The 13,153-nt window shown below is 39.1% G+C and overlaps 1 protein-coding gene across 3 annotated transcripts in view; it reads right to left on the minus strand.

Annotated features, from left to right (window-relative positions):
• Positions 1–13,153, minus strand: part of LOC129775161 (D(2) dopamine receptor) — a 147,083-nt gene that overhangs the window by 26,352 nt on the left and 107,578 nt on the right. For all 3 annotated transcript variants that reach the window (XM_055779532.1, XM_055779531.1, XM_055779530.1), the window contains one exon: positions 3,390–3,614. In XM_055779532.1, the coding sequence (XP_055635507.1) occupies positions 3,390–3,614 (225 nt within the window). The remainder of the gene's footprint in view (positions 1–3,389; positions 3,615–13,153) is intronic.

Here is a 13,153-nt window from a genome sequence, read left to right on the forward strand (position 1 = left end):
ATCGTGATATTTATGTTTATAATTGAATGCTCACCAAGAATTGTTTATAATGATATTGCTGCGAAATTTAATACAACTCCTATTTTTTGGGTGCCAAAAAACGAATTGTAGAACGGTTAGAGAACTTCATTTTGGTTGATACAAACAATCATATTAGGTTAGGGAAAAAGTTATCCATTATTTTTGGGTGAAATTCAAAACTATTTTTAATATGCTTCGGATTGTCCGATTTGGGTCAAATATGCGTCACGATTGAATGTTGTTTCTGATCATAAAGCGTATATTTTGAGGTCAAAGCTCCAAAGAATGAGTAGAACATGTAGTAGGGGAGTATGGATGTATAAATCTATGGTAATGAATCATGAAGTTGGGTATATCAAAGACAGTATTATGATTCGATTGTGAAATGGTATACAGCCATGAAACGGGCTTATGTGGAGTATTTGATCAATCCAGCCGAAAATGATAAATCGGGTAAAGTGAATCATGTTAAACGCACATAGAAAAGAAAGCGATGTTTACCTATCTGAAGAATCAAATTCTGTTTTTCTCGTTGTTGAAAAAAGATTTAATGAAACAATTATTGGAAGTTTGGAAATTGCAAACCGTGCAGAAAGTTTTGATTACAAAGTAGATTTTATAAGATTTCTTTCATATCGGAGAATAATGACGAAACTAATTGTTTTGTTCCAAATTGACCAAAATTGAGATAATGGCGTTATGATGGTGAAAATTGATTGAGATTTTTCTGTTATATATTAACTAGCTGACCCGGCAAGCTTCGTCCCGCCCAAAATTTGTTTTTTGTTATCAATACCTTCAAATATTCACGTTTTCTTACTAAGCGCAAGTTCATGAATCCAATCGCAGAATTATTCATTGTTGATCTTCTAATCGTCCCCGTTCAATTAATCTTTTACTAAAAAAATCCTACCTTCTACCAAAACTCATCATTATAATATCAGATTATTTTCAAACACAGACCCCCCCTTTTCTCCCCCTTAGAGAGGGGGATTAGTGTCTATTAACCAAAGAAACGTTTCGTGCCCCCTAAAATCTTTACATGCCAAATTAGGCTCCATTTGCTTGATTATATTTCGAGTTATGCAGCAATTAGTTTTTCATTTGTATGACAGCCCACCCTAAGAGAGGGAAAAGTATCTAACCACCATAGAATCATTTATTGCACCCTAAAATCTTCACATGCCAAGTTTTGTCTCGTTTGCTTGATTAATTCTCGAATAATGCAGAAATTCTTGTTTCATTTGTACGGCAGCCCCCCCTCAGAGAGGGGGGTTGAGTGTTTAACCACCGTGAAAACACCCATTGCGCCCTAAAACCTCCATATACCTAATTTGGTTCTACAATTCGTTTTTTGGGGTGTCTAACCACCGTGAAAACACCCATTGCGCCCTAAAACCTCCATATACCTAATTTGGTTTCGTTTGCTTCGTTAATTGGGTTTCATTTGTATGGCAGTTACCCCCCCCCCCCCTTAGAGAGGGGGTGGAGTGTCTAACCATCATAGAAACATTTATTGCATCCTGAAATTTGGTTGCATTTGCTTGGTTAATTCTCGAGTGATGTAAAAATTTGTGTTCCATTTATATGGCAGCCCCCTCTTAGAGAGGGGTGGAGTATCTAACCACTATAGAAACATTTATTGCACCCTAAAACCTCCACATGCCAAATTTCGTTCCATTTGCGTGATAAATTCTCGAGTAATGCAGAAATTTGTGTTTCATTTGCATGGCAGCCTACCTTAAGAGAGGGGGGAGGAGTATCTAACCACCGTGAAAACATTTATTGCACCCTAAAACCTTCACGTGCCAAATATGGTTTCGTTTGCTTGATTAATTCTCGAGTAATGCAGAAATTTGTGTTTCATTTGTATGGCACCCCCCCCCCCCCCTTAGAGAGTAGGGTGTAGTGTCTAACCACCATAGAAACATTTATTGCTCCCTAAAACCTCCACATGCCAAATTTCGTTCCATTTGCGTGATTAATTCTCGAGAAATGCAGAAATTTGTGTTTCATTTGTATGGCAGTCCCTCCTTAGAGAGGGGGAGGGGTCTCAAACTATCACGAAAACCTTCCCCGGCCCCAAAAACCCCTACATGCCAATTTTCATGTCTATCGGTTCAGTAGTTTCCGAGTCCACAAGAATCAGACAGACAGAAATCCATTTATATATATATATATATAAATATGTTAAAGTTGCTAAAACTTACATTATAGACCCATTAAACGTAAAAATAATAATTGTATTGATATCAACGCTGACTCAGTAATAACATTTTTTATTGAGTGGTTTTTAAAGCTGTTTCGATGAGGTTGTCTGGCATCGATGTCGAAAAAATAACGATGCTTTCACCAATACAAACAAAATCATTGCGAAAAATTGAAAAATGAAAATTAAACTTTCAGAGCACTAGCTCAAGTTTTCCGATGTGTTTCATTGTACGTTGCGACGATGAAAATTTAATTTCTTGTGAGTAATCGATTAGAGTTTGGTTGATATTACTTGAAGGGAAGTGTCGCAAATCGATCATTTTCTACACACTGACCAAGACCAAGTCGATTTTCCAAACCATTAGGGTCGCTGCTAATAAATGAGTAATGATTCCGGATTCCAAATGGCTTGGGACAGAACAGTGCAGAAGTATACAAGTACACGATGCATACTACTATGGAAAAAATAGTTAAAAAATTTGGAGCGAAAAACTTTCAACTGTACACAAATATAGTACTATCTTTCTTGTCTCATTATTTGATCAACGGAATAGGGTTGGACAGCTAATGTTTACTCAGAGAGGTTATACAGGAACTACTGCATCCTAAAACTGCGGCAATAAAACTCAATCGGTAGCCTTATATGCTCAGCAAACGTTGGCACAAGGAAACAATATTGGCTCTGTTCTATCGGCAGTATGAACCTAGTTGATAACATGCTGTGACCAGAGATAGGACATGGCTCGTGGATGGCTTCATTTTCTATTTACGCTCCAAGTAATTGCTCACCGATGTAGAATATGGTGCACAGAAGAGGTTGGTGTATATTCTTCGCCGATGAGCAATTTATCCAAGTGGTATGTTTACAACATGTTGTAAATGGATCATTTCTCTGATCGGTCGTAAAATGCTGGAAGACAGCAGCATTTTATTCCCGTGATAGGAAAAACCGGAAGATGTGTCCATCAGCAGTATGCCGCAATATGTTTCGCCCACAGAAAGCCTGAGCTGCATAAGCCCCATTTCCATTTTCGTTCCGTTCAATCCCACTAAAATAAGCTGCCAGATGCTGCTGTCGCGCGCACATACCGAAAAATGCAGAAGATTATCGTTTTTTATTCCTTCTGCTTATTGCAACGCCAGAAGTGTAAACCTACCTAAAACGGTAATAGAACTAGAGACCACCATCGCCAGCAGCCAAACGAGTGCAATTTTGATCCCTGTCAGACGCTTCGTCGAATGGTGTCTGCTCCCCAGAGGATTCCGGATTCCCAGGTAACGACCCAGGCTGATGAAGCACATGTGCAGTATACTTGCCGAGCAGGCCAGAACATCACATGTGACGTAGATGTTACACCACATTACACCGAATGGCCAATAACCTGTTAGGAGGAAATTGAAAAGATAACAGTAAGTTGGGATGTTTGTCATCTTAATCTCAAGAAAATATGCTTAAAGATGGGGTTTTCTCTCCTCACTCTATCGAACGAATTACCGAAAATTACTATTATCTCACGAGTTATTTATGCTCATATTTATTTCACAACGACCGAACGCGATGGCATACCGCGGAATAAGTTAAACATTATTGCTTCCGCACAATAAAATCGAGGCATGAATTTATGTTTCCCATATTTCCATACCCCTTCAAGTCGGCCGCCCCATTTAACTCGATCAGTGGCAGTGGATATTGACAATAGTATCGCCAATAAAATTTCATTACACTGGTAAGCGATAAAACGGAACACAAATCAAATCAAGTTCATTCCTCATCACGTCGACTGTTTGCAGAAGGTAACAACTTTCATTATTTAGCTAGGAGTGGGTTGTTTGGCCCAGTGCAGCATTTATTGTTAAGTTCTCACTTAAGTCGTTAAGTGTTAAGTCGAACGGGAATCCGTGCTCTAGATCCTGCGTTTCGATTTCACAGTTTCATTCGACACAATGTACCATTACAGCTTTAAGATGGAAAAGAACTCGAATGTAGCCTTTTTCTCGCGATATCAGTTAGCAATAGAGAAATTCCAAATAAAACCGACGAATGACAATCATGAGTATTTTTGATTCGAATGAAAGTTGGTATTTCGTTTGGGTTGGAGAATATGAGTTTTCCACAGCATTTGGGAACTTTTTGACTCAAGCGTAACTTTTTAAAAGGGCGTATCGATTTTAGTAAGAGGAATCTTTAATAATTTATATCTCAAAAACTATGAGTCGTACCGAAATAGTGTCTTACGAAAAGTTAAAGACTAGTGTTTAAACAAGAAAAAATATACACTGAGAAAAAATAGCACTCTTTTTTTATTTACGGAAAAAAACTTTAATTTACAAAATCTGAAATATGTATTTTTAATTTTTTTCTTATAAAACAGAAGTCATGTAGAAAATTCAAAAAATTATTCCACGATGGTAAAACTATGTTTGACGAACTTTGTGGAACATCGACTTTTTATGGATTTTCGAAAATTAGAATTTTTGAATGTTAACAATCAATTAATGAAAGCTCATAGCGATATTAAAGAATCCTTTTTTATCTTAATACAAACTTTTAACATATTAATCGTGTTGCACAATCAAAGCACGAACAATTTTCAAAGTAGAATTGAAATACCAACGACACAAACACACCTCGTTGGTTCAACCGGACGTTCTGGATACAAAAATAATTGAATTGCTTACGTTTTGCCTAGATTGTATCAGGTATCTTTAACCCTCCTGTACTCGCGCAAAGTTGTAACTCGTACACTAACAGTCTGCGCGTGTTTATGTTATATTGCTATTGTGTATTTCTAGGCGTTATTGGTTTTTATTTAAAGAAAAATATATAATTAAACGCAATTATTCAAGAAAATATTTTTTTCTGTAACTTTATTTAGTTTTAATGATTATTCTATTCAGTCACCTCATTGATTATCGGTCTGTCAGACCGTATGTGCGGGTATAGGAGGGTTAAGGTACCTCTGTATAATTATATAAAGTTAGGTATCTTTAAGGTTCCTCTATTAAAGTTACTCAGATTCAAACGTCGTTCATAAATCGAACAATCTTCCTTATCTCCATACAGAGATAAACGGCATGATCCGCAAATTTTCAAAGATGTATCTAAAAAGATATTGCATCCCATTAACTTAAGTTTCTCAATCACTGACACGGTTGAGAAACGTTTTGCAGATGAACATTCCTATACGTTTTTCGGAAACGGTCTACAACGCAAGAAAATATTGTTGCAGTACATTGTATTATACTGTTATTCCCTCTAAAAGAAAGATTGTTTGACTGATGAACGTTGTTTGAATTTGAGTAACTTTATATACATATACAGAGGTCCCTTATAGATACCTGACTTCAGATACAATCTAGGCATAACGTAAATAAGTTAATTATTTATCTACCCATAACGTCCGGTTGAATCAACGAAGTGTATTTGTGTTGTTGGGATTTCAATTCTACTTTAAAAACTGATCATGTTTTTATTGTTTATTAACACGAATAATGTGTTAAAAGATTGTATTGAGATAAAAAATAAGATTTTTTAATATCGCTACGTTTTGTATTAACCCACATGTCTTCAAATGTTTTTCAACGTAACTCCTAAACATATATTTTTACCATAATGGTGTATTTGGAAAAGCTATTGGAAAGTATAAGCAAATTCATAAAATTTCATGAACATGACGGTATAACACGACAAACATATTAAAAGGGCCTATTTACTATAAAAAAAGACAAAAAATTAGAAATATTTTTTTTTAATATATCGAGAATGGCTGCATTTAGAAGGATATCGATAATGAGCTTTTTCTGTTTTGAATCACATCTAAGTTCATAGTTTGTGGCTAAAATTGATTGTAAACATACAAAAATTCATAGTTTCGAAAATTCATATAAAAAGGATGTTCCACAAAGTTCGTCAAAAATAGTGTTACCATCTTGGGCTCATTTCTTGAATTTTTTACATGACTTCTATTTTATATGAAAAAATACATATTTTAGATATGACAAATTAAAGTTTTTTTCGTAAATGAAAAAAAGAGTACTAATTTTTCTCTCAGTGTATATTTTTTCTCGTTTCAACATAAATAAATACTCTATAACTCTTTCTAAAATTTTTTTTTTCGATACGACTCATAGTTTTTGAAATATAAATTATCAAAGATTTCCCTTACTAAAATCGATACGCTCTATTGAAAAGCTACGCTGGAGCAAAAAACAGGAAGTGGGTTATATCTATGGTATAACCGCAAGGGTGACGTAGGACTATCGTTGATTTAGAGATCATTTGTATGAAGTTGAATCTGAATTCATTCTGAATGAATGAATATTTGGAGAACTTCGAAAACGAGAGCGTTACGTTGGAGGCACAAGGTTTTATGCATCCAATATTGGAAACGGAAATATCCTACTGATGGGGAAGAATAATCTTCAGAAGCTATCCTGTTGATTGCGATTAATTGAAAAATCACAAAACCAAATGTATTTGGTCACAGTGTTACATGGATAGAAAACATTCAATTAAACTCTTTCACATGAATATATTTTGAAAATTCCCAAAGGAACTGGCAGATTATTTTCCAGCAATGATTAGATCTTTCCGGAACTTTCTCGATGCTGAATGGCATCCTAACGGAAAGAGTTCTGCGCGTGTATGTGTCGATCCTTCGCCGTCCACCTCCTCCAGCACGTTAGGCAACGATGTTGTCTTGTCGATGTCCTCACGAAAAATGAATGTGTCTCACTTCTTCTTCTTTCTTTGTTTTTAAGAGGCTTTAAACTTTGCAGTTCATTCGCCTCTAGCCCAGTGAAGAGCCACAATAAAACCAGACCAGAGGGGACTGGCGAAAGGGAAACCAAAAAAATCACTCATCAGATCTGTCCGCTCGACTCTCGGTTAAAGAAGAAGGTAGGAAGGGATCCTATGCTTCATAAGATATTTAATATATGCTGTAAAGAAAGGTCAATATTTACTGATCCGAGGACCAAGGCAGTAACGAAGCACAAGTGACCCAGCGAAAGGCGCGTTCCAAAACAAAAAAACAAAAAGGCCCTTCTTAGGAGGATAGGAAGGAAAGGAGTGGAAAGGATTTGGGTGGGATTAGTGGAGTGGAAGGGGGTGGGAGTGGTATGGGAAGGAAAGAGGGGAGGAGTGGGTGTGGGGTGGGGTGAAATGAAATGAAATACAGTTTGAATAGATAATAAAATATAGTGGTTTTGAATTTAATGGTATATAGTAGAGCTGAAAAATGGAGAGGTTTATTTAATGAATTTATCCTCCTTGGTGAGTGTGGCTGTAGGAATAGGAAGTTGATTAAAGTATAATGTAATGGATAGAAGATAGATGTGGGTATGAAAGTATATATTATATTATTTGTTATTTATTATTATTGAATGCGTGTATATACATGTATGAATTCCTTCCTTCCGACCCGTACATACATGTGTATACACACATAAACACGCATACATGACTGTGAAGTGGCGAACTTTCATAAGCAATTTCCAAGGTATTTAGTATTTTGATTTAGATTTTACCAAAGAAGTCGGTTTCTTTCAGAATTGCGTTTCTGAAAGAAACCGACTTCTTTGGTTTCTTGGGTCTCGTCTCTACTGAGGATATCTCGGAGACTCTGACCTATGTTGTGTCGGACTCGAGCATCTTTGGTATGTTGACATTCAAGTAAAAGATGGCTAACGGAAACCGGAGCTTCGTTGCAAGCACATTGGGGTTTTTCGGCTCTGCAGAACAAGTGTGAGTGGGTGAAGTTAGTGTGCCCAATTCGAAGACGGGTAAGGACTTGCCTTTCCCTACTATTGAGACGGTCCTCCCAAGGGAGAGTGGAATTTTTGATTTTATGAAGATGAGTGGGACGGCTGTTTATCCAACCTATGTCCCAACTTTCACGGACTTGCTGTTTTACCCAGCGGACAATGTCAGATGGAGGACAGGGCATGTCTGGGGGTTCTATTTTGCTGCCCTTGCCGGCCAGTATGTCGGCGGCTGTGTTTCCGCGGATTCCTGAGTGACCAGGAACCCAGCAGAAGGAGATGTTATTATTTGAAGCAGCCTCTTCTGTTTGCTTAATCCATGGGTGTTTGCTGTTTCCACTTAGAAGATCGTGGAGACAGCTAGCTGAGTCTGAGAATATTGTGGTAGGAAGAAACTCATGGGTGCATTCTTGGGTAGCTATTAAAAGGGCGAAAGCTTCCGCACTGAAGATGGAGCATTGCGGTGGAAGAGAAAAGCTACCAGTGTATCTACTCTCAAAGATTCCACATCCAACTCCATCGGCACTGACTGAACCATCTGTGTATACCTGGTGGTTGATTTGAAAATTGGATGCAACGAGGTTATTGAAGCAGGCTTTGACTTTTGGAGAAGGGTCTCCCGCCCGAACTGCCTTGAGAAGTTCAAGGTTAATGTTCGGCGGTTTGACGTTCCAATTTCTTCCCGTCGCAGATGAACGTTCACATATATCGGGAAGATCTTTGTTCGTGAGATTTTTGAACCATGTTTTAGCTCTATGTATTAATGGGACATTGTGGTCGCTTTCGGGGAGTGACAAGTGACGGATGGCTTTATTGGTGATGGCTTTTGTTACCAGGTGGGTGAAGGGAAGTTGCCCACTTTCTGCCATTACAGCAAGAGTAGGACTGGAGGGAAAAGCGCCAATTGCGAGCCTAATTGCTTTATTGTAAATTGGTTGAATGGTGTTTAACACCCTGTCCCCTCCACGGCTGAAGGTGCCTATTCCGTAAAGGATTTGTGGGACCAACCAAACATTTACAACATTTAGCAGCGTCTTTCTATGACCAGAGGCTAGGTTGCCTGCGATAGCCTTGATGATGTTCAGTTTCTTTCTGGTGGCTATTTTGGTCTTTTGGGAATGTGATAGGAAGTTGAGTTTCTTGTCGAAAGTAACCCCTAGTATTTTCAATGTCCTCATTGTAGGGATCGGGATTTTGTTGAGCTGAAGATAGGTTCTCCTTCTGAGAGCTTTTCCGATATGTATGTGTTTGGATTTCTCCGGGGAAATTTTAAAACCTGTTTTTAGAGCCCAGTTTTGGATGGAGTCTAAGGTTTTTTGAAGCCTCTTTCTCTGAAATAAGCCGAAGCAGCTCGTAGAGATAAGAGTGATGTCATCTGCATAGATTATGATCTTTATATGGTCCGGGATAATCTCGAATAGAGATTGCATGGCAATGTTGAAGAGGGTTGGTGAAAGTGCTGAGCCTTGTGGGAAGCCGTTTTCTGGGATTTTTAGAGAAGATTGGTGGTTGTTAATAACGGTTTTGAAAGACCGGTTTTCTAGAAAACTTTTAATGAAGAGACCTAATCTCCCACGAATCCCCCAGTCGAAAAGGCTTTTCAGCACTGGGTACCTCCATGCCCGATCGAAGGCCTTGGATAAATCCAGGGAAACAATATCAATGTGGTGTAATTTTTCAGTTGCGTCGTCTAGGATTTTTTCGATTGCTACAAGGCAATCTTCTGTACCTTTTCCCGCACGGAATGCGAATTGTCTGGGATCAATCAGCTTATTTGACTCTAGAAAAGTCGTTAAGCGTCGATTGATCATTTTTTCCAAGACTTTCCCAACACAACTTAGGAGAGTGATGGGGCGGAAATTGTCAAGAAGATGATTGTTCATGTCTGGTTTCGGGATACAGATCATTAAACCCTCTTTCCAGCAACTGGGGAGGGTTCCACTGTCCCAGACTTTGTTGAGGAGCTTCAGAAGTGCTTTTTTCCCGAGATGGGGTAGATTCTTAAGCATAGGGTAGCTGATGTCATCAGGTCCTGTGGATCCTTGTTTGACTTTGTTCAGTACCCAATCGAGCTCTTTGAGGGAGAGGTTTTTGTTGAAGTCAAATTCCACATCGGTATGAAAATCGATGGGAATTCTTTCGCATTCCGTTTTGTGGGTTAGAAAGGTTTGGTCGTAGTTTTGATTGGAGGCGGATGCAAAGAAATCTCCAAACGCCTCGGCGATGATTTTCCGGTCATTGGTGTATTGACCGTTAATTAGAAGATTATATTCTTTGCTTCTTTTCTTTCCATGAAGCCTGCCAATCTTACTCCATAACTCCTTTGTTGACGCGTTGGGATTAATTTCGCTGACGAATTTAACCCAACTGTTGTGCTTGGCTGTGTTGATAGCAGTCTTAGCTTCTTTGCGAGCCCTTTGGAACTCTGTAAGCAGAGTGGGTCTCAGTGGGCTGTCCGGATGGGCCTTTCTTAATTTGCGTAGGGCCTTACGTCGACCTTTGATCGCTGCCTTCAGCTCAGGCGACCACCATGGGACACATTTCCTGCCAGGGATGCCACTGGTTCTGGGGATGTGCACCATTGCAACTTCTAGGACAACTTTGGAGAATTCCTCGGCTGTCCAATCTCGTTTAGCGGAGAGGCGGTTTTCAATGTCAAACTGATAGCCAGCCCAGTCAGCGTATTCAAATTTCCATCTTGGCCTTGTTGAAAACTCTGGAGAAGTTTGGCCGAAGGAAGTGAAGATTGGAAAATGATCGCTTCCGCAAGTATCATCGTGGATGTTCCAAGAAAGTTTTGAAGATAGTTTGTCTGATACTATAGTGAGATCGATGGCTGAAGTAGTACCAGAATAATGGATTCTGGTGTGTTGGCCGTTGTTAAGAAGGAGAAGAGAATGGTCGGATATGAAATCCTCAATGATGGATCCTTTTCGATCGAGGTATGCACCTCCCCAGGCGTATGAGTGGGCGTTGAAATCACCCATAAGCATGATTGGGGCGGGAAGTTGGGCGAACAGATGGTCCAGTTGTCCGCGTAGAGTGTTCGGATCGGAATCATTAGTGATGTAGATGCTAACGACGGTGATTGGAGAGGGGTGTTTAATGCGCACTACCACTGCCTGAAGGTCAGTGGTAATGGGAAGAAGATCATGTGGAGTGCCATCCTTGATTGCGATTGCAACTCCGTGCTTTGAGGGGTTGAGACCCTCTTTAAAGTATGTGATGTACTTTGAAATAAATTTTTTATCGAAGTTGTTTGGAGTCATAGTTTCTTGAAGGGCTATGACTGTGGGATTAGAGTTCGAAATAAGCATTTTCAATTCTAAAATATTTTGTCGGATACTTCTGATGTTCCATTGTATCCCGAATTTCTGTGTTGGAGTGAATGTGTTGGTGTTTTTAACTCTAATTTCTAAGTCTTAATTGTGTGTATGCTTGAACTATCCAAAGAGGATTAGTTCGATGGTCCTTTACTCTTGGAAAGAGAAGCTTTCTTCGAGGTATTGATGTCGTTCTTGTTTGGTGTAGAGGTATTTGGAGAGTTTGTTGTGTGTGTGTTGTTTTTTGTGGAATGTGCCTTGTTGTTGTTGTTTTTTGTTTGATGTGTGTTGTTGTTGGTGTTGTTGTTTCTTGTTGGTGTTGTAAAGTTGTTATTTGTTGGTGGTGTAGTTCTTAGATCGTTTTTTGTTCTTTTCTTGTCTTTGTTAGTTTGGGTTTCATCTTCAGATTTTGGATCTGAATCTGAGGATGAACCTTTCGAAATTTTTCTATTGTTTTTTTTCGGGCCTTCAGAGGTATCCATAGAAATTACCGATTCACTATCGGATTCGGTTGTTGAACTTTCAGTAGACGATTCTGTCATGGTTGTGTCTATGATTGAGGGGATGCTTTCGCGACTAGAAGCGGCCGAAACGGCCGAGGCGCAGCTGCATTTGCACTTGCAGCCAGCTACTGGTTCCCGAATGTTGAGCCTGTCTTGCAAGACGCTCGAATAAGTTGGACCATTTTGGGTGTTGGAAATGATTTTTGCTTCTTTGTAAGAGATACCACGATCGATTCTTATTTTTGTGATTTCATTTTCTTTTAGCCATACGGGGCACTTCCTGCTGGAAGAGGAGTGGTTCCCTTGGCAATTAATGCATAGTGCTGGGGTATTACACAATTTAAAATTGAAATTTTTGGGGTGTTCATTGCTGCAATTTCTGCAAAGCGGATTTTCACGCTTGCATCTTTTGCTGGTGTGTCCGAAATTAAAACATTTGAAGCACTGCATTGGATTCGGATAGTAATTCCGAGTCCCAGCGCGAATGAAACCGAAATAAATGAATTCGGGAACAACGGTTCCACGAAGCGTTATGATTAGTGTAGCTGTGGGGATAATTTCTTCTCCTTCCTTTCTGGTGATTCGCTTGACATCGATCACTTTCTGATCGGAAAGCTCTTTCAGCAATTCAGTTTCGGTTATATTAATCACGTCTCTGCATGTAACCACGCATTTGCGTTGGTTTAAGGTGGGGTGGAAGATAATCTCTACAGGTGTGTTGTCAATGAGTTTATTAATTTGGAGAAGCTTACCTACTGATTCCTCGTCCCTGGTGGTAAAAATATATTGAAGGTTCTTTTTTTCGTCTCTCTGTGGTTTGGCACTGTTGAAGTTTTTGAAGTTTTTGATTGCCGACGTTATAGTTTTGCTGACTACGAAGGGGTTGGATGGGAGAGCCTTGTCTCCTGCAGCCCTCAAAAGCAGTATCTGCAGGTTGCCATTCGATGGGTCCGCTCAAAGTGGAGCGGTGGCTTCGGTTGGCTTACCTTCATAGAGGTTTGTAGCCCGGCCTCTCGGAGGCCCTGAGCTACTGGAAGCCATGTTGATTGTCGGCTACACCTTAGGTATAGCCGGAGAAAAAAATTTTCTTTTGCAGAGCACTTTATCAATGATTCAATATTGGGCTAATCACTTGCGGATATGTACCAAGAAATTCGCACTATGTTTTTGAAAGCACTTATTATAACCACCAATGTGCTCGAAAGGATGCGAGCGATTCACTATAAAATTTTCGTTTTAGAATTTTTCTTCACATCACCGTCAGTATGCGGATATATTTTAAAATATTATTAATAATTATCACTACCAGAAACTAGTCACTATCACACAGCT

The sequence above is a fragment of the Toxorhynchites rutilus genome, chromosome 3 (assembly GCF_029784135.1).
Source record: "Toxorhynchites rutilus septentrionalis strain SRP chromosome 3, ASM2978413v1, whole genome shotgun sequence".
Classification (NCBI taxonomy): domain Eukaryota; kingdom Metazoa; phylum Arthropoda; class Insecta; order Diptera; family Culicidae; genus Toxorhynchites; species Toxorhynchites rutilus.